The sequence below is a fragment of the Misgurnus anguillicaudatus genome, chromosome 21 (assembly GCF_027580225.2).
Source record: "Misgurnus anguillicaudatus chromosome 21, ASM2758022v2, whole genome shotgun sequence".
Lineage (NCBI taxonomy): Eukaryota > Metazoa > Chordata > Actinopteri > Cypriniformes > Cobitidae > Misgurnus > Misgurnus anguillicaudatus.
Window position 1 is genome coordinate 11,447,741 of NC_073357.2, and position 27,106 is coordinate 11,474,846.

Below are 27,106 nucleotides of genomic sequence, written 5' to 3' on the forward strand. Positions count from 1 at the left end.
TGTATAAAAATGAAATTCTGTTTTTTTCACAGTTCTTTAACCTTATAAAATTTTTCAATACTCAATAAACCTCTAACATTAATTGAAACCACACTCCAAAACATACACACATACAATACATTAAAAATCAGTCCCATCAGTCAGTATTGTCTTGTTTCATAATTGCATCACGCATAGCTCCAATTCGTTCTTTTTTCCTGTCCTGTCTGCTTTTGACAAATTTTAGGTTTGGCATTACCTTAATAGATCTTCTTCTTTGTGACATCTCCTTGGTTTGTAGTTCATCTTTTTTAATATTTTGTTGATCTATTCTTTCGATGTTATCCATCTCTATTTTAGATAAGTCTAACGGTGTCCATGTGTCACTTTGGTCTTGCAAATTACTTTTTTCCATTTCAAATAATTCCACTTGTATTTCCGGTATCTCTGTCGTTGTACATTCGCCTTCTTCCATTTCATTTTCTCCCTCTTTCTCCCTTTGAGTCTCATCATCTTGTCTTGTTTTCTCCATGTCTTCGGTTATATTAGTGTTTGTCATGTCCATCTTTTCTGCGGCATCTTCTTGTTTTTTGCCTATATCTGATTGTTCATTCTCCTCTTCTTGATTTTGTCCTTTATTTTCATCGTTCATCCAGCACTCACATCTGACTAAAGCTTTGTTACAATCCGGGCACTTCACAGCAGTACAGTTTCTTGCATAATGTCCCTGCTCTTCACATTCACGACAGGTGAATTTTGGACAGTCTTTTAGAATATGTTCCAGATCCATGCAGAGCCGACAGATTTTCCTCTGACGGTCGTGCATAATCCGGAAATATTGCATCCCCTCGGCTGTCTCAAATTTCGTGCTATAAGGCAGGGACGCTACCTCCTTCGGGAATCTCACTTTGAGATATCTTGTGCCATCTGCTATCTCCGTACCCGGATAAAAACGTCTCTTAATATCAGATAGGGGCATTACTCCCCATAGAGCTAATTTAGCATGTATTTCAACATTGTCCAAATAAGCTGGCAAATGCATAAATGAAACGATGCATTCTCTTGTCTCCAATGTTTTTGTTTTACAATCACATCCTTTTACATTTAGTCCATTATATAATTCCTCACATAATTCCTCATTTAGTAGTGTGAGTTCATATTCCTTTTCTGCTCTCGGCCGCACTGCTAGTAGTGTACATTCTCCAAGTTTTTCTGTCACTGCTTTTATCACATCCTCAGCTTTTCCATCAGTGACATCTTTTAAATCCACAATAATTGTTGCTTCTTTGGTATAAAGTTTCTTCTTTCTTTGTTCTTTCTTTGCATTATTTTCATCCATCTTCTGTTCCGGTTCACTTTGTTTGCCATGCTGCATTTCCTTGCTTGTATCGTCCTCCATTGTTCTTACTGTTTTGTATAAACAAATTGCTCCCCGAACAGCATACACTTGTAACCCCCACTAGGGGCGCTACAGTTCAAAATTTATACCCCAAGATCAAAAAGAGCCCCACCGCTCCCTTAACCAACTAGGCAGGAGGTGCGCAATGAAGGCACAGATATGGGACTGATGTAATCAAAATATATAATTTATTAGACACTAATGTTTCACAAAGTTATTCCACACACACACACACACACACACACACACACACACACAATACTGTAAATACACTGGCAAACAATCAGGGCAGCAAATATTCACATGAATGACAGTGGATGAAATCCTGCAATAAATTACAGTGGATAAAATCTCACAGCAAATGAAGTATACAAAGTCAACCAAATATTATTCACAAATCCTCCAAAAGACGCCCCACTGCAAAAGCCACTTCACCCCAAATAGGGCGTACACATAGTAACGGCGTGTCACACTTCACACTAGTGAACACTGTAAACAAAACACTGTATAGGGATTATTGCACAATGCCCAGGCCAGATACAATATTACAATTCACAAAACAAAACAAAAGAACAAACGAACAATATAGCTGTAGACAGCGATACGGGGCCAAGCAACAATGGTCCTGCAACACGCAACGAAGCTGAAAGGACATGCAATTGAAGAATGCAATGTAGCAGATATGTATGGGAACTATCAGCACACAGGACTCAGAGATGAGAATGAACATAATGAAAAAATAAAAATTTTGAAGTATAATATTCATTTGCATGCTGAAAGAAGGACCGATTAGTCCAATGCTGACCTAGAAAACAATTGAACCACCAAAGCATCATACATGTTACACATGAGACTTAAACCAAAAGAGCACAAACGAAATAATACCTGTAAAAATAATAAAGTAAAATACAAATAATGAATTGAAGCTTTTGACTCTTAAGTAAGAGACTTCAATTGCTGCCCTAGCCAGGATTTGAACCCATGATCTCCAGGTTTCATGCCTGTCACCTATCTGGTTGAGCTACAGGGGAGACCTACATACAGACAGCTGCTTAAGCTAGATTGCTGTAGTGACAATGTGTATGTTCAAGTTTGGAGAGATTTTTCTCAAGAACAGAATATTTTTTTAATCCCCTGTAGGTAGTCAAACCTGTTTGAACAGGTGACTCTACATGACACAAATTTGTCAACCATTTTAATTGCTGCCCTACGCTGGATTTGAACCAGCAACCTCTGGATTTCATGCCCATCACGCATTTGGTTGAGCTACTAGGAAGGCATAGATTATCCTATCAAATATTCTCCATAGAAGTTTAGTTGATTAAATGGTTTAAAAGTTATTCCTGTTGACAAATGTATTACTTTTGAACAAAGACAAATATCAAAATTCTGTTTGGTCATTTCTATGTGGCTCAGTCCAAAGATAATCTGAGCCAAATTGTGTAACAATTCAACAAACACTGCAAAAGTAGTAGCAAAAAAACTGAATACTGTACTTTTCAAAATGGCCGCTACTGCATTTTTGAACTGGTGATGATGCTTGGCCACCAAATTGCAAGCCGTGCAGAACATGGAAAACAGACTGGTTGATAATAATAGGTGAGAATAAACTCAAAACAAATATTAATAGAAAAACATAACACATGCATCAGACGGGATTCGAACCCTTAACCTCTGAGTTTTGATGCATGCGATTTAGTAAACTGAGCTACACAGGCAGTGTAGCTTGCCAAGGTTTTCAGAGCTGCAAGCATTCAAATGGAGGAAGGAAGGTGCAGACATGACATTGCAGAGCAGAAATAACAAAATTACAATTTATATGAGAATCAGATAGTTTAAGTGAGAAGAGTTAAAGTTTAAGTCAAGAAAAACATGTTGTATAGGAATGCACAACATGTTGTAATATTATAGTCATAATAATTTAATATGACAAAGAGACAATGTCACAGGGACAGTCAACTTTGGACAGGTATTTCTCGGGAATGGCAGAGAATATCAAAAATGTGTTCGGTCATTTCTGTGCGGATTGCTCCAAAGGTTATGTGAGCACAGCCTGGCATAAAATAGACTTAATTTGCAAAAGTAGTAGCAAAAAAACTACTTCACATATGCTATGAAGTAAGATATGAACAGAATGTTGAAAACTGACAAATGAGATATCGTTGCAATCGACATAAACCAGTGAATAAAAATACACAAAGAAAATGAATATCAGACAAAGTTTTCAGAAGTTATGGGCTGTTTTATATAGTTTATGAACCCTAGGTGGCGCTGTCTTCAGATTTCCCAGGTACCTTCAGGACATCATACCGATGCATCCTACCGATTTTTGTGCCGATACATTATATAGAATAGTAGTTATCCCAATTTAAAACAAAATTCAAAATAGTGGACAGGCGGTTTGGTCATTTCCGGCATAATATATATCGACAGATTGGTCATGAGCCAAGGAATCCATAGACACCAAGATCATAATTTTCTATCAAACATTTCAATAGTTATGGGCAAAAATAGCCATTTTTCATATCTCATGACCCATAGGTGGCGCTGTCCTCAAATTTGGCATGGTACCCCAGTGCATGGTCCTTATGAAGGGTACCAAGTTTCATTTCAATTGATCAAAGAATGACCGAGATAATGACTCAGAACGAATTTTGGGTCGACATCGATAAATGTATGCATTTATTACTTTTGAACAAAGATAAAAATCAAAATTCTGTTCGGTCATTTCTCTGTGGCTCGGTTCAAAGATTATCTGTGCCAAATTGCGTAACAATGCAATGAACGCTGCAAAAGTAGTAGCGAAAAAACAAAATACTGTACTTTTCAAAATGGCCGCTACTGTAATGGGTGGAGTCTTAATGTAAGGTGGTCACTGTAATGAGCGTGAGGAGAGGAATCAGATGTAGTAGGTAGAGTTTTTGTTGATCAAATGATTCTACAGTTATAACCATTTGAATATTGAATTTTTGAAGTGTTGGTGGCGCTATAGAGTTAATGCTAGAGACCCCATAGTTGGTCACATGACTATTTAGGACCACCACTACAAGTGTGCCAAATTTGTTTCATTTTCCTATGTACGGTTCATAGGGCTGCCATAGACTCCCATTGGGGAAGAAGAAATATAATAATAATAATAAATATAGCTGCAAGCAGCAATTGCGGGGTCAAGCACCTTCAGCGCAATGAGCACCCAAAGCACAGCAAAAACCACACGACGCTGCAAATGCGCAAAGCGCAGAAAGCGCGCAATACAGAGCCCGAACCCGAAGCAAAGCAAATGCTGAGCAGAACCACTGCAGTGCGGAGCAACAACAGAAAAGATTTCAAAAATATAACACGTGTGGAAAACCAGACAGGTCGAGAAGAACGTGTTAAAGGGAACACAAAAGGAAATCTCAATAAGTGAAAGTAAGAGCTGGGATTCGTACCCATGACCTCATGTTCCCAAAGCACGGCACTAACCGCATGCACCACTGAGTAAACGATTAAACCACTGAGTTGGTGTGTCCAAGCTATAGAATACAGCTTTACAGCTATAAACATTGATATCCAGCAATTACCAAAAGTGTAGAAATGACAACAGAGAGCACAAATAACTGAAATACAATGTATAGTATGAAAATCACATACTAAGTGAGAAAAAAAGTTAAGACAAAAAGCCACTGCACATGGGACTTGAACCCATGAACTCAGGTTCTCAAAGCACAGCACTAACCGCATGCGCCACTGAGGAATCATGGGTTGAAAGGCTGTGGAAAAGAGGCTTCAAAACTGCAAACATTGACATGCCAATCACTGAAAGGGCAAAAATAACACAACAAAGCAAAAATAAACAGAAATACAAAGTGTATTAACTTAAACTCAGATAACTTAAATGGCACTGAATTTGTGAAGAACATTTTGTACAATAATAAAACAACATGGGCAAATTTTGTCAGATTCTTTTTAATATGACAAAGGGACAGCATGACAGGCACGGTCCGCTTTACAGAGGTATTTCTCAAAAATTTGACACTCAGCAGAAAAATCTGTTCAGTCACGTCTGTGCGGATTGCTCCAAACATTATACAAGCAGAACCTGGCATAAAATAAACAAAATTTGTAAAAAGAGTAGCGAAAAAATCATTTACCATATGCCTTACAACAACGCATGAACAGAATGATGGAAAATGACAAACAAGGTATTGTTGCGATCGGCAAAAACCAGTAAATAAAATTTCACAAAGAAAATGAATATCAGACAAAGTATTCTGAAGATATAAGCAGTTCTATAAGAACTGTTATAGTTTATAACCCCTAGGTGGCGCTGTACTCTGACTTCCCATGTACCTTTAGGACATCATGCCGAAGCTCCCTGACTATTTTTGCACGAATATGTCCAATAGTTCAAAAGATATAACAATTTATGATCAATTTCAAAATGGCAGACAGGTGGTGTGGTCAAACCCGACATAATACATATCGACAGATTCGGCATGAGGCAAGGAATCCGTAAACACCAACATCATAATTTTCAGACAAACAATTCAGTAGTTATGGGCAAAAAAATACAATTTTTCATATCTCATGACCCATAGGTGGCGCTGTCACCAAATTTTGCATGAACCCCAAGTTCATGGTCCACATGAAGTGTACCAAATTTCATTTCAATTGATCAAAGAATGACCGAGATACAGCTTCAGAACCATTTTTGCGTCAACCTCGTTAAGTTTGCGCATTTATTACTTTTGAACAAAGATAAATATCAAAATTCTGTTCGGTCATTTCTGTGCGGCTCACTCCAAAGTTCACCTGTGCCAAATTTCATAACAATTTAACCAAATTTGAAGGAGGAGTAGCGAATAAACGGAATACTGTACATTTCAAAATGGCCGCTACTGTAATGGGTGGAGTTTTCATGTAAGGTATTAAAAACAATAAGCATGAGGAGAGCAATCACGTGTACTAAGTAGAATTTTCATGGATCAAGCGGATCAGCAGTTATAACCATTTGAACATTGAATTTTTGCACTGCTGGTGGCGCTATAGAGTTAGTACTAGAGACCCCATTTTTGGTCACGTGACTTTTTAAGACCACCACTACAACTGTGCCAAATTTCATCATTTTCCTATGTACGGTTCATAGGGCTGCCATAGACGCCTATGGCTAAGAAGAAGAAGAAACAGCAGAATAATAATAATACTGACAATTCCAATAGGTGTCTCAGCACCTTCGGTGCTTGACCCCTAATAATAATAATAATAAGAAAACCATCAAACGCAATAGTGGCCTGCCGCCCTGCGGGCTTGGCCCCTAAAAACAATAAAAATACATGCTACCCACACAGGGCTTCTCCTAAACCCACCCAAATTCCCAATCAGCCTTACCAAAATATGGCAGACTTCAAGGGCACACACCAAATAAAAAAACAATTAATCAAAAGAATTACGCACAGGAAAAACAGTGGCTAGTTGAACAGACGACGGTAATCCTCCTGCAAGCATAAATAATTTATAGCATTTATAGAACATCATGACATTTTACTATAATTAACAATTTAAAACAATCCTAAATTTCTTTTGAGAAGACTATAACAAAGAAATTAAATGAACTTACGGTTTTGAGACCAGCCTAGATGAACGATACAGCAAATGAGTTTTTACCGGTGTAGATGACTGATAGCTGTGCACACACCCTCACCACGGCAGCGGTACTTCTATCCCCAGACCATATCAAATAAGCATGGTCAGAGCTAAACCACCACATCTTACATATAAACGAAAAGGAGCATACACTTACATTACTGCAAACCCGCACCATTCCACTACTCGCTAGTAAGAGAGCAAGGTTTCTGTAAACAGCGCAGCTGCGTGTACCATTTACTGGCCACCACGCCAGCCCGAGCTACAAACAAACAGAGCACCGCATTAAATATTACACAATGGGAAATGCGTTTAGCGTTTACAAACCATAAATGCACATCTGGGAAAAGCATGTACACTTACGTTACTGCGAGCACGTCTCGATCCACTACTCGCTATTATGCAAGCAAATATTTAAATACACAGACCCCAGGCCGAGCTGCAAACAACAATACAGCGCATTAACTATTACTCAACGAGAATGCATTTGGCGTTTACGACCCATAGATGCACATCTGAGAAAAGTATGTACACTTACGTTAATGCGAACCCAGTCTTGATCCACTACTCGTTATTATGCGAGCTAAGTTTAAATACCACACACCAAACCGAGGTTCTCCAGTTTACACAGCTTATCTTCCAAGAGCCTCACTCCTCAACACACACCGTACTATTATCATTCCGTCTTCATCTTGCTCCACTTTTAAAGGGAAAGCCACTGATGCCACCTGATCCCACTAATCAGCGCCAGTGGGCCGATCTTAATGCTGCACTTCCCATCTCAGCCACCCTACCCACTACACACTGTTGGAAAAATATTTTTCAATATTTGAAAAAATAACAAATAAACTTAAATAATACTAACTCAAAATACTATTCAAAACAAACAAAAAATAAATAAATCATAAACATGTGGAGAGCCTTTCTCTCCCAACTGCAGCCAAACACTTCCTAATCGCTCTCTAGCGCCCTCAGGGTGGTGTGGCTGTAAGCGAGCGCTGACTCGATTCGAGAGCCACTTCAAGACTAATGTGGCAACGCCATGCCATCGGCAAACGCTTACAGAAAGGATGCAATTATGGAAAAAAATTATATCAATAAATAATTAAATAAATAATTAAATGCTTACAGCACCTGGTATTCCCAGGCGTTCTCTCCTCCAAGTCCCTATGCCGACCAATCATTGAGCGCCGTTGAGCAGGTTGAGCTGCTCAACCAACCAATCACTGAGCTCTGTTGAGCAGGTCTCTTCCTCAACCCACCAATCGGATGGCGCCGATGCTTTGAATATTAAGTGCATCATGTGAGTGACAAGCGTAAATAACACTACCATCATCAGTTGATTGAGTTCATCGGTTACAGCAAACAAGAGGTAAGTCCAGTATATTTACCAGTATATTCATATAAATGCTTTCTAACCGCTTTTTGTATGGATTTGTGTGGATTTACGTGCAGTAATTACAAAGTTATTAAAGTTTTAAAAGCTTTAATAGAGAAAATATGATCGCCCATCTAAGTTAACTGCTAACGTGTATCGTAAACTGCAGTTCTTCGAGTCTTTGTAATATTTTACTCAAATTAAATACTTTGGAAATACCCAAACACAATCAGGGCTGGACATTAAGACTAGTTTAGGCCTGTTTTGTCCGGCTATCTCCACTAATCTAAACTATTTTGTCTCATAGTAACTTATAAGCCATTAACAGTCAATAACATATAGTAACTGATAAGCCATTAACAGTCAATAACATGTTAAAACACTGACAACACAAGGCAAGCAAAAATATAGTCTACAATTATAAAACCATTACCTTTTGAACTTTCAGCTAATCATATGAAATATCACATTAAAATGTAAATCAGATAACATCAATAAAGATTACTCAGTACTTGTGTAGTATTTTTTATGATTATTATTTTACAAAATACCTTTTTAGTTCTACTTTAAGTAATAGTATTAGCAGAACTGTTACTTGTTTACATGTTTTGCATCTCCTGGTTTTCAAGTGTTTAGTCCCCTGTACAGTTTGAAAAGAAAAAACTAATCTGAATCTGTTTCTGTTTTATTACAACAGATAGAAATCATGGATGTGGAGGGACACAAGTGCAGTGTTTGTGACAAGAGTTTCTCTGTGAAGTCCAACCTGACTCGGCACATGCAGCTTCATGGTCCAAAGGAACATGTGTGTGAAGTGTGTGGGAAAAGCTTCGCACTGAAACAGCAGCTGAGCAGCCACCAAAAACAGCACCTGTACCCATGCATCCGTCTGTACAGACAGGGAGAGGCCAAGCTGCAGTGTACGGATGCAGCTAAGAGTGTGGCAATGGCCCCCAGCAAAGCAGTAGACCCCAGCTGTCTGAATTCTGAAAAGGCGGAGGCTGCTGCAAAGGAAGCTGGAGGGGAAATGTGGAAAGGCCAGCTAGTTGTCACATTCGGCAAATATGCAGGACAGTCTTTCAGGTGGTTGCTTGAAAATGATGTGGGCTGGGTCATATGGCTGCTGTCTGAATATTGCCAGAAGGGTGAGCAGAACGATCTCCTTAAGTGGCAAAAGGAGCGATTGCTGCAGTATGCCAGAGAGTTCCCGCCTGTCACCTTTCATCTTGACAAACGCTTGGAGGTAACTTTGACCTTTTAACTGGGATTAAATTATATTTATGGTTTTGTTTATAAAAAAATGTGTGCATTTGTAAATCAGTTAGGCACATGTATTGCACCTTCAATAGTAAAATCATCAATGTTTACTCTGCACAAAAGCTTGTGTTTTAGACATAGGAAGTGGTAACAGTGTAAGTACTTGTGCTTATGTGGTACAGTGGTACAATACAACTTCTTATGTGTTTTCTACAATTCCTTTATTTTCTGCATGAACAGGAGTCAAGGAAAGACAAGGGAAAGAAGGCTGAATCTACAGTTTCAAAGTTCCAGCACAGCAGGATCCTGACTATGCCAGTGATGCTGAATTGTTGGCAGCTGCTGGTAATTAACATTTAACACACCATAACTCTTATTTTAAAATTCATATAACATTTTCTTACTGATGTATTTCAAACATCTGACTAAATACACTGCCGAAATATCACACATTTTATGGCACTGATAATGATGACAGTAGGTTTAGTATTTCACTTTAATTTTCAGCAGGGTGAGGGATATTATCAAGCTAGCTGCCCTTTTTTAGTGTAACTGATTTTTGTATGTGTTATCTAAATGCCAACAAAGCATTTAGACATTAAATCTATTTAATTTGTAGATGTGATATGTTTAAATATATATAAAAAAACTATATACAAGCCTATATTTTTTGTAGCAGCTCTATACTAAAATGTTTATATCAAATATAATTTGTGTTATCTAAAATAAGATCTGATAACATGGAAAATAGAAACAAACTTTGTTTATTGTGATAATGTTTGTGTGTCATTATATTCACATCTTAAGCAATGTGCTCAATACATTTTGTCTGATTTTTTCTACAGAGACTGTCCTTGAAGAGTCTGAGGTAGCGGTCTCCACACAACTGACCACCTGGGGAGAGCTCACACCGGCTGTGAGTCAGGACTCTTCCCACAGCCTCAGCACATCTCAGGGAAGACCTTCTTCCCCTGTAGACACCTCTGCCTCAGAAACCCGTGGCATCTTGCGAGAGGGCTGGCAGAAATACTGGGAGCATCCACCTCCATCTACACAAGCCAATGGTATAGCTCCTCCTAACATCAAGTGGCTGAAGGCCTCTCAAACAGACCATACGTCTCATCATATTTCAAAGTACAAGAAAAGGAGAGATTGTGGAGAGAAGGCTTTTAAAGGAGAAGATGGAGTTCCACCCACCCCCAATTCCTACTTCTGTCAAGGGAGGACTGCCCAACATGATGGCCTTTTTCACAACCCCTGTCTTCTTCTGGCGCCCAGTTGGTGTGATGCAAGCCAAGATCCGCTGCCCTAGCTCCAACTGCCCTGCACCACCAAATGAATACCTTGAGAAGAAAGGCTTTGGTAGTTATGCTAGGCAAGTGTGTGGGATGAAGTACAATTACACCCTGTTGACGGAGAAGCTGAAGTGTTCACATTGTGAAAAGATGAGGCGGGCAGTGAGTAAGACACATGGTGACGCAGACAGTGAAGATGAGGACAGTCATCATGTTCAGCAGTACATTTGGCTGGCACATAGTCCCAAGATTCTGATGAACTTGGCCCCAGCCATCAGAAGCATGTTTCCTGCCATACTGTGTGGGAAGCGTGCTATTGACAAAGGCGTGGTTACTCTTCTGAATGACAGGGTCAACAGTGTGTCCATGAACAAAGTCCAGAGACTGCTGCAGCAGGGACATGATGAGTGGTATGTGGAGCGCCGTGACCTGTACCAGACTCTGCTTTATGAAGCCCACACAGCTGGATCTGCATCGTCTCAGAAGAGCATCCTGTCCTTTGTCAAGGCTGCTGGTACTTACACCCCTCCTCTGCCCCGGTCTCCCCTTCCCTATGCCCGTGTGCTGAGGCGTGCGCACATGATCATGGAGATGGAAAAGATGTCTGTGTACAGAGCCTCAATCCTCAGTGTTACTGGAGAAATCCTCTGCATTGATGGCACAAAAAAGGTATGTGTATTCTATCAATTCATGAAGTTAAGCAAACTTAATATTTATTTAGTCACTTTAAAATGACTTGAGCCAACCTATTGTTTTGAATAAGGGACTTAAGCCTCACTGTTCAGCATTCAAATGTGGAGGATACAAAATGTACATGCATTGTAATTCATATAAATTATATTGGGCAGACAGGTTATTGATAGAAACTATCAAATTGATGTTCTGCTTTCTGTTTTTTCAGGTCCTTAAGAAGATATATGGTGATGGCCAGGGCACCATGCAGTATATAACCAGTGTGCTGAACGAGTGGGGCCAGTTTTTGACCACAGTGGTGGTGGCAGCTGAGTCTGAGGGGTGCTACAGACGTATGGCCAAAGGTCTGATGGCCCGCTTTGAACGAGCTAGGGCTCCTGCACCAGCTGTCATATATGCAGATAACAACTGTTGTCAGTAGGTAATAACACATACGTATACCCTGATAATATTTGTCATTCATTTAATGTTAAAAAAAACAAAGAACACATGCTGAAAATTTGTATTGTCTCAGTGACAGTGGTTCGTCCTTCCTGGAGAATCTGTTCAGGGACTGGGTGCAGAAGGGCACTGTGATCAGACTGGACATCCGACACTGGCTGCACCGCTGGGATGCTGTTGTCATTAAACAGAGCCATGCCAAGTATGGGGTGTTCATGAGTGCCCTGCAGGTGCAGTGCTGGCCTACAACAAGAGCGATATGATGCTCCTAATCCAGGCAGTCAGGAAGGGCAACCAGGAGTTGTACGCCAAACTTTCAGACGAGGACATGATAGCCTTCCTTAAACCTCATCAAATCAGGTCCTATGTAAGACGGATCACCCGTGGCGTTAAGGTAAAGTGTAATATTAATCCATGTACAATCTTTATGTATAAAAAGCTGAAAACATACTTCACTAAAATTAACTAAGTTCTCACAATACTATTTTTCTTTTTGGGAAATACTTTTAATTATTGAAATAATTTCACATTTTAAGCGATATAACTCTATTAAATAAATTGGAATGATTGTTACAGGAGACAGCTTCAGCAATTGAGTCCATCATTACGGAGTTCAAGGGACCTGCAGGCCTGGACATTGATGGAATCCACCTGTTCAAATCAGCACAGGCAGTGGATTCTCATTGGGCAATTGCAAGCAAGCATCTAAGTTGTATGCAGGTGGGTAAACACTACTTTGAACACACTATTTTGAACTAATCATTGTAAAATCATACAAACTCACAGACACCATAATAATAAAGCAACGTATGTTTTAAAGGACCCCCCTGGCATACAGCTGTACGTGTCAGTGAAGGTTGTGGTGCTGAATGGGGTCTCCCTGAACAAGTACAATGCCATTCCCTCACAGAGATGTGGAGTTATGCCATTCCAAGTAAGTATAAACAGCTTTAATATTTAAAAAACTATTGATTTCATGTCATTGTTCATAGGCATATTTTACCTGCATCCTCCATGCTTTTGCGCTACCCTCATTTCCTGTGCGTGTGTGAGCTCTATGCTGTTCACATAGCATCAACTGGGTGTATGAGATGCACACACACAAAATAGCCTATTGTGTAAAAAAGACTAATTGTATGTCATGCTGCTGGGCGATGCCCACTTTGTAATCAAAATTACTTTCTGATGTACAATCATACATGAATGGTCATGTCTTTCAGGTGTATCTGATTGCATTTGCTGTGCAGTGGAACAACCGCATGGAATCACTCCGTGTTGCTGGTGGTCATGGCAGGCAGACGTGGTGTACGGACTCGCAGCAGATTCAGCGCATGAATCAGCAGGCTGAGGTGCTCTTCGGTAAAGAGCATGTCCTCGAGCCTAACTTTGCTGCTCCTATGCCCTACCCTGCTGTATACAAGGACCCAGACGAGGTGGAGCTCCTTGGAGTAGAGTATGCCATGTGCCAGTCAACCAGCTTTACTGCAAGGGATTACTATGCCCAGCAAGGTACACAATCTTGCATTATAACAATATAAATACATACTAAGGGCCAGATTTACTAACTGCGTGCACCAGCACAAACCATCATTTTGGCAGTAAATAGCGATGTCAGGAGTTACTAAAGACGCGCAGTGGATCATTAGTGCTAAAAGGGTTAGAGTTTAGTTCTTTTTGCGACTGATCTTATTGCATATGCATTTCTAGGAGTTTCCCTTTCAGACACAAACATTTTGGGAGGAGAATATTTAAATGATTCACACAATTTTGGAGTTGCGCTTGCATGCTAATTTGCCCTGTTTAGGAAATCTGGCCCTAAGTGATCAAATACCTATAAATATGATGCATATTCTATCCATGACAAGTATGCAAGATGTAGTTTTATTTTACATATTATGAAACAAATGAACTGCAGGATTGCCATTTTGTATTAGTCTACTGTTAGTTGTTGTAACTGCCTAGACCCACTGGTGATTAGTACATTACATATTTCAACCCAGTCTCACCCCATGGCGTCAATATTTGACGACACTTGACCATGCGTCAATATGTTGACGCGGAGGGTATACCTTTCGCGTCATTTTTTGACAAACTGGGGACTTCAATACTATTAAGTCCGTTGCATTCTCTTTCCTATTTTCTAACCATTTTCTACCATTTTCGCGTCGGTTTAGGGTTAGATTTACATAATGACATCCCTACCCAAACCTAACCCTAACCCCAATGCCAGGTGACAACTGTTTAATTTCGCGTACCTAATAGTATTTAAGTCCCCAGTTCGTCAAAAAATATTGACGCCATGGGTGTGAGACTGTGTTACATATTTGCAGTTGAGGAAGAGCAGTCCCGTGAAGAAGAGGAGACAGCTGAACAAAGTGAGGACAAGCCGACAGATGAGGGTGTGGACATGGGTGTAGAGTCAGAGGAGGATCCTATGGACGTCATCCTCACTCAATCAGAACAGGTGGAGGAGGAGGACAGTCCTGCTATGCAGGATGTGCTGATGACCCAGAGCCATCTGCATCTTCCTGGGCTGGAGGAAGTGGACACCTTGGCCCTGCTCCTTTTAGAACTGGCAGACGACAGTGACCGTCACCTAGTGCCAGCTGACCTAAGGCTGAAGATTGCCACTGCAGTCGCTGCACTGCATGAGCATGACAGGTAGCAGCCAACTTTGTAAAAAGGTATGAGTCTAGGTGGGGTTACACCCTGTTTGGCAGATGCTTGGGAGCTGATACACCTGAGAGCAGAGCCGCACAGAAGACAAAGTTTTCTTGGATGAGGTACCCTCAGGCAACCCAGGTGACTGAGGATAGTCGTCTGTGTTACCTCGTTATTAAGATGCTGAAAAACTGGCCACCTGCCAGTCGTCTCACCTCCCCCACTAAAATCACCAATGCAATCAAGGGCCAGTATAAAAGGATTGTAAACCGAGTCAGAGACGATCCCATTCTTAATGGTCTCTCCATTCCTCTGCCCAATCTGAATGCCAAGTCCATCTCTACATTCATGGCACGGGAAGAGAAGAAGGCTAACTACAGGGCAACCGTAATGCCAAAGGTAAAACCCCACCAAAGAGTGCTGTCAGAAGAGCCAATGCCAGCAGCTCCTACTCTGCCAGAATCCCTTCCAGCTCCAGATCGACCTCAGGTTCAGTACCAGAGCCTATGTCATGCAGCTGGGAAAAGGCATGGTCAGAAGCGGAGGTAAGCTGTAAAACCCTTAGCAACCACACGTATAAACATAAACATAGAATGAGACAAAGTTTGAGATCAGTTTGTTGTTTTTATTTGAGCTTTCATGCATATTACACATATTGGAACATTGTTGTTCATGGTCAGGGACTATTTTTTTCTAGCAGAAGAAATGCTTTTACTGATTTAACTTCATGAAAGTTGCTAGCCTGGTTAGCCAGACCTACATCAAGATGTAAGGTCTGGCAACTCTTCACACAAATGGCTCAATGCAAGGGGCGGGATATAAGGTTGTCCCTCAAAATGCCTCTGCACGCAATAGGATAGCGCTATGACCAATCAGAGCAACGAAGAAGGTGACGTATGAGTCCCATGCGTTTCAGTGGAGCTAATTGGTATATCAAACTTTTACCGTAACCAGTCGGCAAAACTCCAAACACATCTTTCTTGCTTAAAAAGGACTTCAGTAGGGTTATTTGCTCTTCACTCAAAGAAAAACATAAGTCTAAGTCCTCCAGAGTCGCGGCCAAAGCCGCTTCAAAAGAAAGCTGTTCGCCAGCAGCAGCAGCCATTCTTTGTTTTCAAGTAGGAACCGTTGCAGGCAGCTCTGTCGTCATAATGTTAAGCCCGCCCCACAGACGCTACACACGATGTGATTGGCCTGACCAAATTTTGGTTTTTGGAGCTGTTAAGTGTATTGTGAGTGCCTAGACTAAACCCTGGCAGCAAATATATTTTGCGGCCGCTAGGGTGCGTCTAGATTTCTAGGCTAGAAAGTTGCACTAATACATTTTTTTACTTTAATATTGTGTGGTAACCGTTTTATAAAAGCAATAAGGTACTTGAGGCAAGTGCTTCAGCCGTTACTTATTCACGATACAGCACAGCCTCTCATACCTTATTGCTTACATGTGAACATATCTGAATTCATCAGCTGAATGGTTTAAACTTAAACACAACAAACCATGTAAATTGATAGTCATACCCATTATTTCTCATGAATTATACTCATCATCGCATGTATGATTTATTTTTGCAGGATAGATGTGGAAGAGTTTGCGAACCGGCCCATTCAACCTAAACCCCCTGTGGCCACGTACATCCCACCCAGAGCGTCAAATGCACCTGTCCTTGTAGTGGTTCCTGCACAGCCACAGGGACCATCCATGATGCTCTGTGGGGCATCCAGCAGTCAAGGGGTCATACCTTTCACACCGCCTCCTGCGCTGACATCCAAACCAATGAAGCCTCATAAATCCACAAAGCCTTGTGGGGCCTGCCATGTACCCCAGTGTGGTGGGCAGCGTAAGAGATACACGCCATCCAAAGACAAGGCTGCTGAAAGTAGCCAAAAAATATTTACCTATTGCCCAGCAACTAGGAAGTCCACCACTTCAGGTTTTGAAGGTGTTGTGTTCAACAGTTTTGAACACTTCAAAAGTGTAGTTGATGAGGAACTAAAAAAGAAGAAAAATAACAATTAGAGAGCCAACTACATCCCCCAAATCAGAATACCTGGATTAGACCTAGTTTACCTCATCCCCTTTTATATATTGTACACAGTATTGGGGAAAATTACTTTTAAAAGTATTCCATTAATGGAATGCACTGATTGTATGTATATTGTATATTGTTCAATGTGTACATGTATAAATCTTAATAAGAATCCTGTAAATAATAACTTATAGTACCTATTTAGCTATTTTCTGCTAAATTACTTAAAGGGGACATTCCAGAAGACGTTTTTAAGATATTAAATAAATCTTTGATGTCCCTTGAGTACATATGTGAAGTTTTAGCTCAAAATACCATATAGGTAATTTATTATGGCATGTTAAAATAGGCACTTTATGGGGCTGAGCAAAAATGCACCGTTTTTGTGTGTATCCCTTTAAATCCAAATGAGCTGCTCAGGTGGGCGGAGTCTCAAGTGCTGGCGCTGTAGGCAGAGCATCGAGGGAGATTCTCTCACGAAAGAAGTTAGTGAGCGATGTTAAGCATTATATATTTGAACATGTTTAAAAAGTCAATTATCTGTTTTATGCATATTAAATACATGTTTATCAGCAGATGGGGAACATTGTGGAATAAAAATAAAGACTATAAAGGTCTCATAGTGTTTTAAACGGGAACAATGATTTTCAGCATGTCACAATAAATTACACTTCCACAAACACTCAGAAGTTTACTTTTTGACCAAACCACATGCACATTTAAATGATCTGTAGCCTATTAAAACTTCCACAAACACTCAGAAGTTTACTTTTTGACCAAACCACATGCACATTTAAATGATCTGTAATAAAACAACACGTTTAATGCTTAAACTTTAGAGAAACAGATCAAACGACATGTTTAAGTTTATTGTGTACACATATTGAACACATTCGCGTTTCTGTCAGTCTCTCATCTATTTTGTAACTCCTCATTCATTTGAAACTTGAGAGAAACATTAAACAACATATTTACTTATTGTGTATGATAGTGAACACGCGTTGTTCACTCACTCTGTCTCGTGCAGTGCATTAATCCTCGTGTTCATTTATATAAACTTCAGAGAAACATATTAAACAACATAACTTACTTGAAAGCAAACCGTCGCGTTGCTCTCTCTCTCGTTCGTTCGCTCACTCGCTCTCTCTCTCTCTCTCTCTCTCTTGCACTAAGGTAACGTTAATCCTTTAGAACGTTAATTCAATCTTTAGAAAGATTATTAAAACTACAAGTTTTAAGATTGTAGGATACTGTTTGTGTTTGATGGAATACAAACGCGTCGTGCTGTCAGTCATACTTTCTCTCGGTCACTCTCACTCGAGGTAGCATCATGGTTGGATAGCGCAGTTGAAGGGGCGGTATCATTATAATGAGATCCCTTAGCTACGTCATGCGGGGAGCGAAATCCGCATGACCTATTTATTCACATGCTTGCAGAGAGAGCCTTACCAAAACAAAGTTACAGGGTTGCTATTTTTCATGTTTTCTGGGTTGGTAGAAGCACTGGGGACCTGATTATAGCACTTAAACATGGAAAAAGTCTGATTTTCATGGAATGTCCCCTTTAATAATTAATGTTAATTCAATTCTGTTTACATTGTTACCTGTGTTATTGTTATTATTATTGTGTTGTTTATTTATTTATGTAGATATATATTGTTGAACAAATAAAAAAAGAATGTTTCCAAATATGATTCCTTTCTCTTGTTCCCCATTTGTCCACTTAATAGAGGTAAAGACTGTCACATGAAACTGTATTGAGTATAACAGAGCCTGAATTACTTACCAGTATGGTAAAGATTTTCTAAAATTCCATTAAGGCCGTTTTATGTGTAAATTTTTTCATGCTCCCTAGAGGGTGAATAGGGCATATAGAGTAAATAATATCTCAGATATGAGCAAATTACACTTTGTTCAAGTAGCCTACTATAGTTTCTTAGATTTTTTCAGTGATCTTGCAAATATTGTTTCACGTTTATATATAAAGTGCATACATTCATACTTCACATAGATATGTGCGAAAACATTTGTTACATGGCTTGTTTTTTATTGTTTTAATTGAAGCATTATGTTTGTTACATTACGTGACAGACATCATATTATACTTATTAAAACATTCAAGTTTAGACATTTACATTTAGATTCTAGTCTTCATAGTCTTACTCACAAAAAACATAAAAACATAAAAAGAACATAAACTTAGTATTGATGTCCTGAAGTAAGAAAACATTGGACTCGCTTTCCATTTAGCCACTCCCCTCTATTTGGCCCCTCCCAAAACTACCACATCTCCTCCCTCCAACGTCTTGCTGATCTGTTTACTTGGATTTTTCCAAGGTGATCGGGACCCAGGATAGGGACTTGCGGGGGTCATGAGCCATTCCCAGGCAGTCTCCAATCCAAGTAGGCTACTAACCAGGCCCGACCCTGCTTGGCTTCCGAGATCAGACGAGAGCGGGCGTGCTCAGGGTGGTGTGGTCGTAAGCGAGCGCTGACTCGATTCGAGAGCCACTTCAAGACTAATGTGGCAACGCCATGCCATCGGCGAACGCTTACAGAAAGGATGCATTTCTGGAAAAAATTATATGAATAAATAATTAAATATTAAATTAAATAAATAATTAAATGCTTACAGCACCTGGTATTCCCAGGCGTTCTCTCCTCCAAGTCCCTATGCCGACCAATCATTGAGCGCCGTTGAGCAAGTTGAGCTGCTCAACCAACCAATCACTGAGCTCTGTTGAGCAGGCCGCTTCCTCAACCCACCAATCAGATGGCGCCGTTGCTTTGAATATTAAGTGCATCACGCGAGTGACAAACGTTAATAACACTACTATCATCGTTTGATTGAGATCGCAAACAAGAGGTAAGTCGAGTATATTTACCAGTATATTCATATAAATGCTTTCTAACAGTTTTTTGTATGGATTCGCGTGGATTTACGTGCAGTAATTACAAAGTTATTAAAGTTTTAAAAGCTTTAATAGAGAAAATATAATCGCCCATCTAAGTTAACTGCTAACGTGTATCGTAAACTGCAGTTCTTCGAGTCTTTGTAATATTTTACTCAAATTAAATACTTTGGAAATACCCAAACACAATCAGGGCTGGACATTAAGACTAACCTACTATCCAAATACAGGTAGATTTTACTTATTGCTAGTATTACTAATGCCAGTTTTTCCTGTTGGAATTGACTGACTACATACTGTACAATATGATAATCCATTAACAGTCAATAACATGTTAAAACACTGAAAACACAAGGCAAGCAAAAATAAAGTCTACAATTATAAAACCATTACCTTTTGTACTTTCAGCTAATCATATGAAATATCACATTAAAAAGTAAATCTGATAACATCAATAAAATACCTTTTTACTCCTACTTTAAGTAATAGTATTAGCAGTACTGTTACTTGTGTACATGTTTTGCATCTCCTGGTTTTCCAGTGTTTAGTCCCCTGTACAGTTTGAAAAGAAGAAACCAATCTGAATATGTTTCTGTTTTATTACAACAAATAGAAATCATGGATGTGGAGGGACACAAGTGCGTGACAAGAGTTTCTCTGTGAAGTCCAACCTGACTCGGCACATGCAGCTTCATCTTCCAAAGGAACATGTGTGTGAAGTGTGTGGGAAAAGCTTCTCAGTGAAAAAGCATCTGAGCAGCCACCAAAAACAACACCTGTACCCATGCATCCGTCTGTACAGGCAGGGAGAGGCCAAGCTGCAGTGTATGGATGGATCTGCATCGTCTCAGAAGAGCATCCTGTCCTTTGTCAAAGCTGTTGATACTTACACCTTTCCTTGTGCCCGTGTGCTGAGGCGTGCGCACATGATCATGGAGATGGAGAAGATGTCTGGAGAAATCCTCTGCATTGATGGCACAAAAAAGGTATGTGTATTGTATAAATTCATGAAGTTCAGCAGACTTAATATTTGTTTAGTCACTTTAAAATGACTTGAGCAAACCTATTGTTTTGAATAAGGGACTTTGGCCTCACTGTTCAGCGTTCAAATGTGATGGATACAAAATGTACATGCATTGTAATTCATATCAATTATATTGGGCAGACAGGTTATTGATAGAAACTATCAAATGAATGTTCTGCTTTGTGTTTTCCAGGTCCTTAAGAAGATATATGGTGATGGCCAGGGCACCATGCAGTATATCACCAGTGTGCTGAACGAGTGGGGCCAGTTCTTGACCACAGTGGTGGTGGCAGCTGAGTCTGAGGGGTGCTACAGACGTATGGCCAAAGGTCTGATGGCCCTCTTTGAATGAGCTAGGGCTCCTGCACCAGCTGTCATATATGCAGATAACAACTGTTGTCGGTAGGTAATAACACATACATATACCCTGATAATATTTGTCAAAAAAAAAAAAAAAAAGAACACATGCTGAAAATTTTTATTGTGACAGTGCTTCATCCTTCCTGGAGAATCTGTTCAGGGACTGGGCACAGAAGGGCACTGTGATCCGACTGGACATCCGACACTGGCTGCACGCTGGGATGCTGTTGTCATCAAACAGAGCCATGCCAACTATGGGGTGTTTATGAGTGCCCTTGCAAGTGCAGTGCTGGCCTACAACAAGAATGATATGATGCTCCTCAACTGCCCAATCTGAATGCCAAGGCTAACTACAGGGCAACCGTAATGCCAAAGGTGAAACCCCACCAACGAGTGCTGTCAGAAGAACCAATGCCAGCAGCTCCTACTCTGTCAGAATCCCTTCCAGCTCCAGATCGACCTCAGGTTCAGTACCAGAGCCTATGTCATGCAGCTGGAAAAAGGCATGATCAGAAGCGGAGGTAAGCTGTAAAACCATTAGCAACCAAACGTATAAACATAAACATAGAATGAGACAAAGTTTGAGATCAGTTTGTTGTTTTTATGTGAGCTTTCATGCATATTACACATTGGAACGTTCTTGTTCACGGTCAGGGACTATTTTTTCTAGCGGAAGAAATGCTTTTACTGATATAACTTCATTAAAGTTGCACTAACACATTTTTTAACTTTAATTTTGTGTGGTAACTTTTTTATAAAAGCAATAGGCAAGTGCTGTGTCGTGAATAAGTGACACGAAGCGGAGTGCCTGCAACCCCTTCAGCCGTTACTTATTCACGATACAGCACAGCCTCTCATACCTTATTGCTTACATGTGAACATAACTGAATTCATCAGCTGAATGGTTTAAACTTAAACACAACAAACCATGTAAATTGATAGTCATACCCATTATTTCTTATGAATTAAACTCATCATCGCATGTATGATTTATTTTTGCAGGATAGATGTGGAAGAGTTTGTGAACCGGCCCATTCAACCTAAACCCCCTGTGGCCACGTACATCCCATCCAGAGCGTCAAAAGCACCTGTCCTTGTAGTGGTTCCTGCATAGACACAGGGACCATCCATGATGCTCTGTGGGGCATCCAGCAGTCAAGGGTTCATACCTTTCGCACCGCCTCCTGCGCTGACATCCAGACCAATCAAGCCTCATAAATCCCCGAAGCCTTGTGGGGCCTACCAAGTACCCCAGTGTGGTGGGCAGGTACACGCCGTCCAAAGACAAGGCTGCTGAAAGTAGCCGAAAAATATTTACGTATTGCCCAGCAACTAGAAAGTCCACCACTTCAGGTTTTGAAGGTGTTGTGTTCAACAGTTTCAAACACTTCAAAAGTGTAGTAGATGAAGAACTAAAAATGAAGACAAATAACAATTAGAGGGCCAACTACATCACCCAAATCACAATAGCAGATTTCTGGGTTATGGCTTGTACCTGGTTCAGACCTGGATCAGACCTAGTTTACTTCATCCCCTTGTATATATTGTACACAGTATTGGGGAAAGTAACTTTCCCCAACACTGATTGTACTTATATTGTATATTGTTCAATGTGTACATGTATAAATCTTAAAAAGAATCCTGTAAATAATAACTTATTAGTACCTATTTAGCTATTTTCTGCTAAATTACTTAATAATTAATGTAAATTCTATTCTGTTTACCTTGTGACCTGTGTTATTGTTATTATTGTTGTGTTGTTTATTTATTTCTATAGATATATATTGTTGAACAAATAAAAAAAGAATGTTTCCGAATATATGATTCCTCTCTCTTGTTCTCCATTTGTCCACTTAATAGAGGTAAAGACTGTCACATGAAACTGTATTGAGTATAGCAGAGGCTGAATTACTTACCAGTATGGTAAAGATTAAGTATTTTTCTAAAATTCCATTAAGGCCATTTTATGTGTAAATTTTTCATGCTTTCTAGAGGGCGAATAGGGCATATAGAGTGAATAATATCTCAGATATGAGCAAATTACACTTTATTCAAGTAGCCTTAATATAGCTTCTTAGATTTTTTCAGTGATCTTGCAAACATTGTAACTAAAAGTCTCAAGTTTATTTGTAAAGTGCATCCATTCATACATCAAATAGATATGAGCAAAAACATTTGTTACATAGCTTGTTTTTTTATTGTTTTCATTAAAGCATGATGTATGTTACATTAAGTGACAGACATCATATTATACTTAATAAAACATTGAAGTCAAAGATTCTAGTCTTCATGGTCTTACTCACAAAAACATAAAAAGAACAGTAAATTTAGAATTGATGTTCTGAAGTGAGAAAACATTGACCTCTATTTGGCCCCACCAATATCTAACACATCTCCTCCCTCCACCGTCCTACTGATCTGTTTACCTGGCTTTTTCCAAGGTGATCGGGACCCAGGATAGGGACTTGGAGGGGTCATGAGCCATTCCCAGGCGGTCTCCCATCCAAGTACTAACCAGGCCCGACCCTGCTTGGCTTCCGAGATCAGACGAGAGCGGGCGTGCTCAGGGTGGTGTGGCCGTAAGCGAGCGCTGACTCGATTCGAGAGCCACTTCAAGACTAATGTGGCAACGCCATGCCATCGGCGAACGCTTACAGAAAGGATGCATTTCTGGAAAAAAATTATATGAATAAATAATTAAATGCTTACATCACCTGGTATTCCCAGGCGGTCTCCCATCCAAGTACTAAACAGGCCCGACCCTGCTTGGCTTCCGAGATCAGACGAGAGCGGGCGTGCTCAGGGTGGTGTGGCCGTAAGCGAGCGCTGACTCGATTCGAGAGCCACTTCAAGACTAATGTGGCAACGCCATGCCATCGGCGAACGCTTACAGAAAGGATGCATTTCTGGAAAAAAATTATATGAATAAATAATTAAATAATTAATTAAATAAAGAATTAAATGCTTACAGCACCTGGTATTCCCAGGCGGTCTCCCATCCAAGTACTAAGCAGGCCCGACCCTGCTTGGCTTTCGAGATCAGACGAGAGCGGGCGTGCTCAGGGTGGTGTGGCCGTAAGCGAGCACTAACTCGATTCGAGAGCCACTTCAAGACTAATGTGGCAACGCCATGCCATCGGCGAACGCTTACAGAAAGGATGCATTTATGAAAAAAAAAAATAATAATAAATAATTAAATAATTAATTAAATAAAGAATTAAATGCTTACAGCACCTGGTATTCCCAGGCGGTCTCCCATCCAAGTACTAACCAGGCCCGACCCTGCTTGGCTTCCGAGATCAGACGAGAGCGGGCGTGCTCAGGGTGGTGTGGCCGTAAGCGAGCGCTGACTCGATTCGAGAGCCACTTCAAGACTAATGTGGCAACGCCATGCCATCGGCGAACGCTTACAGAAAGGATGCATTTCTGGAAAAAAATTATATGAATAAGTAATTAAATAAATAATTAATTAAATAAAGAATTAAATGCTTACAGCACCTGGTATTCCCAGGCGGTCTCCCATCCAAGTACTAACCAGGCCCGAACCTGCTTGGCTTCCGAGATCAGACGAGAGCGGGCGTGCTTTTTTTTATTTTTTTTTATTGTTATTTCATATAAAATACATCAGCATACAAAAAATGTAATTTTTAAGGAAACATTTCATAAGTCACATCGCAGAAGCATCTTTTTCACACATTCAGAACACAATTTTAAACCAAGAAACTAAAACAAAAGTTCATCTTCTCCTAGCATGTTAAAAAGCTTTTGATTAAAAACACCTATAACATCTTTGGAAAGATTTTGTAAAAGTCCCCCATCTTGTTCTCCAATTTAAAATAATTGTACAACATTTCCACATAGTCTTCTACCATCTGCTTAAAAAGCACCCATAGGTTCAAAGTAAAATTCCTGTGTCTTGCTACATTCCTTCTTTTCCATATTGCTTTTTTCGCTATGATTAACAACAAATTCACAAGTTTCCTGTTTTCTTTGTTCTCTGTCATTCCCAGCATAAAAAATCTCTTCCAGTCAGTTACCTCTAGCCTGGGTGCCAGCCGATCGGGGAAGATCGGTCTGGGGATTCACCGTTGAGGAGCTACTATGCGAATACCAAAACCGGCCGACGAATCAAATTGTGAGGGCGGGCTTTATACGATGATGGACAGATGATCAACAGTAACGTATCAACCACGTCACCAAAGAGCGCGTGTGTTCAATCTGTTTACAATGAAATGGCTGCCGCTGGTGAATTCAAATGTGTGGATTCTGACATTGAGTCTGTTCTAAAAGATATCGACAGAGCATTGATTTAAAAAGAGGAACAGAGAAACGCGATCAAGGCATTTGTTTATGTTTTCGCCGTCCTTCCTATGGAGGACAAAGTTAAAGAAGCAACTGAAATGCGTATCACGGCGATGCAACTCGGCGTGCACGACGAGATGGATATAATTAGCGGTCGTTGCCAGCTTCTTTTCGGAAGCCTGGAATCGTGACTGCTGAATAAGTGGAGGGACATGCTAGGCTCCGATATTTTTCAAGCCAACGTAATGGGTAGCTATCGTCGTGGATGAAGTTCACCTAACGTACAAATGGTAAGAGATAGTCTTACTGTATGACTTAGTAAATACTTAATGTTGTGATATAAATGAAATGTTGTAAACGTAGGTGTTGATGTACCTTCGCTAATTAAGACTTAGTATAATTAAAAAGATGTTAGTATCATTGTAGCGAAATTACTAGCAGTTCGGTCAGGCTGCTAAAGACGCCATTTCAACATCACACACATGGTCGTATGTCTATCCAATTGAGTGCAGAGGCATTTTTCGGTTGAGACACGTTTCATAATTTTAGCTCAATGGAGCGGTATCAGACTCAAATTCTGACTAGAATTGAGTATGACAACGTCAGGCTAAGTTACCTCTTCATTTTCTCTTAATTCTGTGACAATTTCTTTAAGTTCATTAAAAAATGGGTTCAGCTTTTCACAGAATAAAAACAGATGTAACATACCTTCATCCTCTTTTTTACAGACTTTACACTGGGCATTTGTTTGTTTGTTCATTGCACATAGTTTCATTTCAGTAAAAATTACATTATGTCTGATAAAATAGTCAAAACATTCCAAGTCCACATTTAACCACTTCCATGTTCTATTTTTCCAAATGTCCTTTTCATCAAGTTCAATAAAGTGTCTTAGCCACATCTGGTTAGCAACAGGTGCTTTAAAAACTGTTTTTGTAAAAAAATCATAAAACATTTTCACTGTTCCCAAAATAAAATTAACCCTTTTGTCTTTACATTTTAAAAACACCATCATCTTATCTTCCTTTCCCTCCCTTTTATTTATCACTTCTAACCACTGTCTTGGAATTGCTTTCTTAACTTCCTCATATTGGTTTATTAAAGTTGTCACATTAAAATCTTCCTTCTCATCCTCCATTGCATCAATAATGACCTGGATTGGTAAAAATCCTTCTTTAACTTCCCACAAGATGTCTCTGACTTTTACGATCCCCACTTGTAACCACTTCTTATAATAAATGTCTTTCTCATTTATTTTGATTTTATCATTTAAAAACAGAGGCTGATTTAAAATCCTTTCCCTCCCCTCTGGATTAAAATCCACCTCAGTTAAAAAAGCCTCCATGCATTTAAAACCTCCTTATAAAACTGTGGAATCCCTTCCATCATCCAGGCTTTTAGCTTCATCCATAAAGTGTCTTCTTCAAGCTTAAAACCTCCACATTTGTTTAAATAAAAACCCATCAATTTCTTCCACTCAGCTTTGTTTTTGTCATCCAGATATTTTCTGACCACTTTTACCCTCATACTGTTCATCTTTTGTTCTACATCTTGCAATCCTAGCCCTCCCCCTTCTGGTTTTCCTATAAGCATATGATATGCTATCCTTGGAGGCTTTTTTTCCCATAAAAATTCTAAAACACTCTTTTTTATTCTTTGGGCAACCCAGTTCGGCAGTGACATCACATGCAAATTATACCACATCTTAGAAAGCATTAGCATGTTGACAATTAAAATTTTCCCCTTTAAACTT

General features: G+C 39.8%; 1 protein-coding gene, 1 long non-coding RNA gene, 1 other non-coding gene and 2 pseudogenes across 4 annotated transcripts; 1 reads left to right on the top strand and 4 right to left on the bottom strand.

The window, feature by feature from the left end:
- Positions 1-6,731: 6,731 nt before the first annotated feature.
- On the bottom strand, positions 6,732-8,435 carry LOC129444506 (uncharacterized). Of its 2 annotated transcripts, XR_012360217.1 has the most exons (4): positions 7,542-8,433; positions 7,367-7,442; positions 7,161-7,265; positions 6,732-7,077 (listed from the first exon to the last, which is right to left on the bottom strand). It is a non-coding gene; the product is annotated as an uncharacterized lncRNA (long non-coding RNA). The 2 variants fall into 2 exon arrangements; XR_008644513.2 differs by having other exon boundaries at positions 6,732-7,265; positions 7,542-8,435.
- A 5,922-nt stretch (positions 8,436-14,357) lies between these two features.
- Positions 14,358-16,965, top strand: LOC141353156 (uncharacterized). Its single transcript, XM_073859637.1, has 2 exons — positions 14,358-15,273; positions 16,301-16,965. Exons 1-2 carry the CDS (start codon positions 14,846-14,848, stop codon positions 16,743-16,745), a joined length of 873 nt encoding a protein of 290 aa, XP_073715738.1. The 5' UTR covers positions 14,358-14,845; the 3' UTR covers positions 16,746-16,965.
- Positions 16,966-23,753: 6,788 nt separating this feature from the next.
- Positions 23,754-23,872, bottom strand: LOC129416574 (5S ribosomal RNA; annotated as a pseudogene).
- Positions 23,873-24,013: 141 nt separating this feature from the next.
- LOC129413318 (5S ribosomal RNA) lies at positions 24,014-24,132 on the bottom strand (annotated as a pseudogene).
- A 141-nt stretch (positions 24,133-24,273) lies between these two features.
- LOC141356449 (5S ribosomal RNA) lies at positions 24,274-24,392 on the bottom strand. The gene has a single exon (XR_012362911.1). It is a non-coding gene; the product is annotated as a 5S ribosomal RNA (ribosomal RNA).
- Between the last annotated feature and the right edge of the window lie 2,714 nt (positions 24,393-27,106).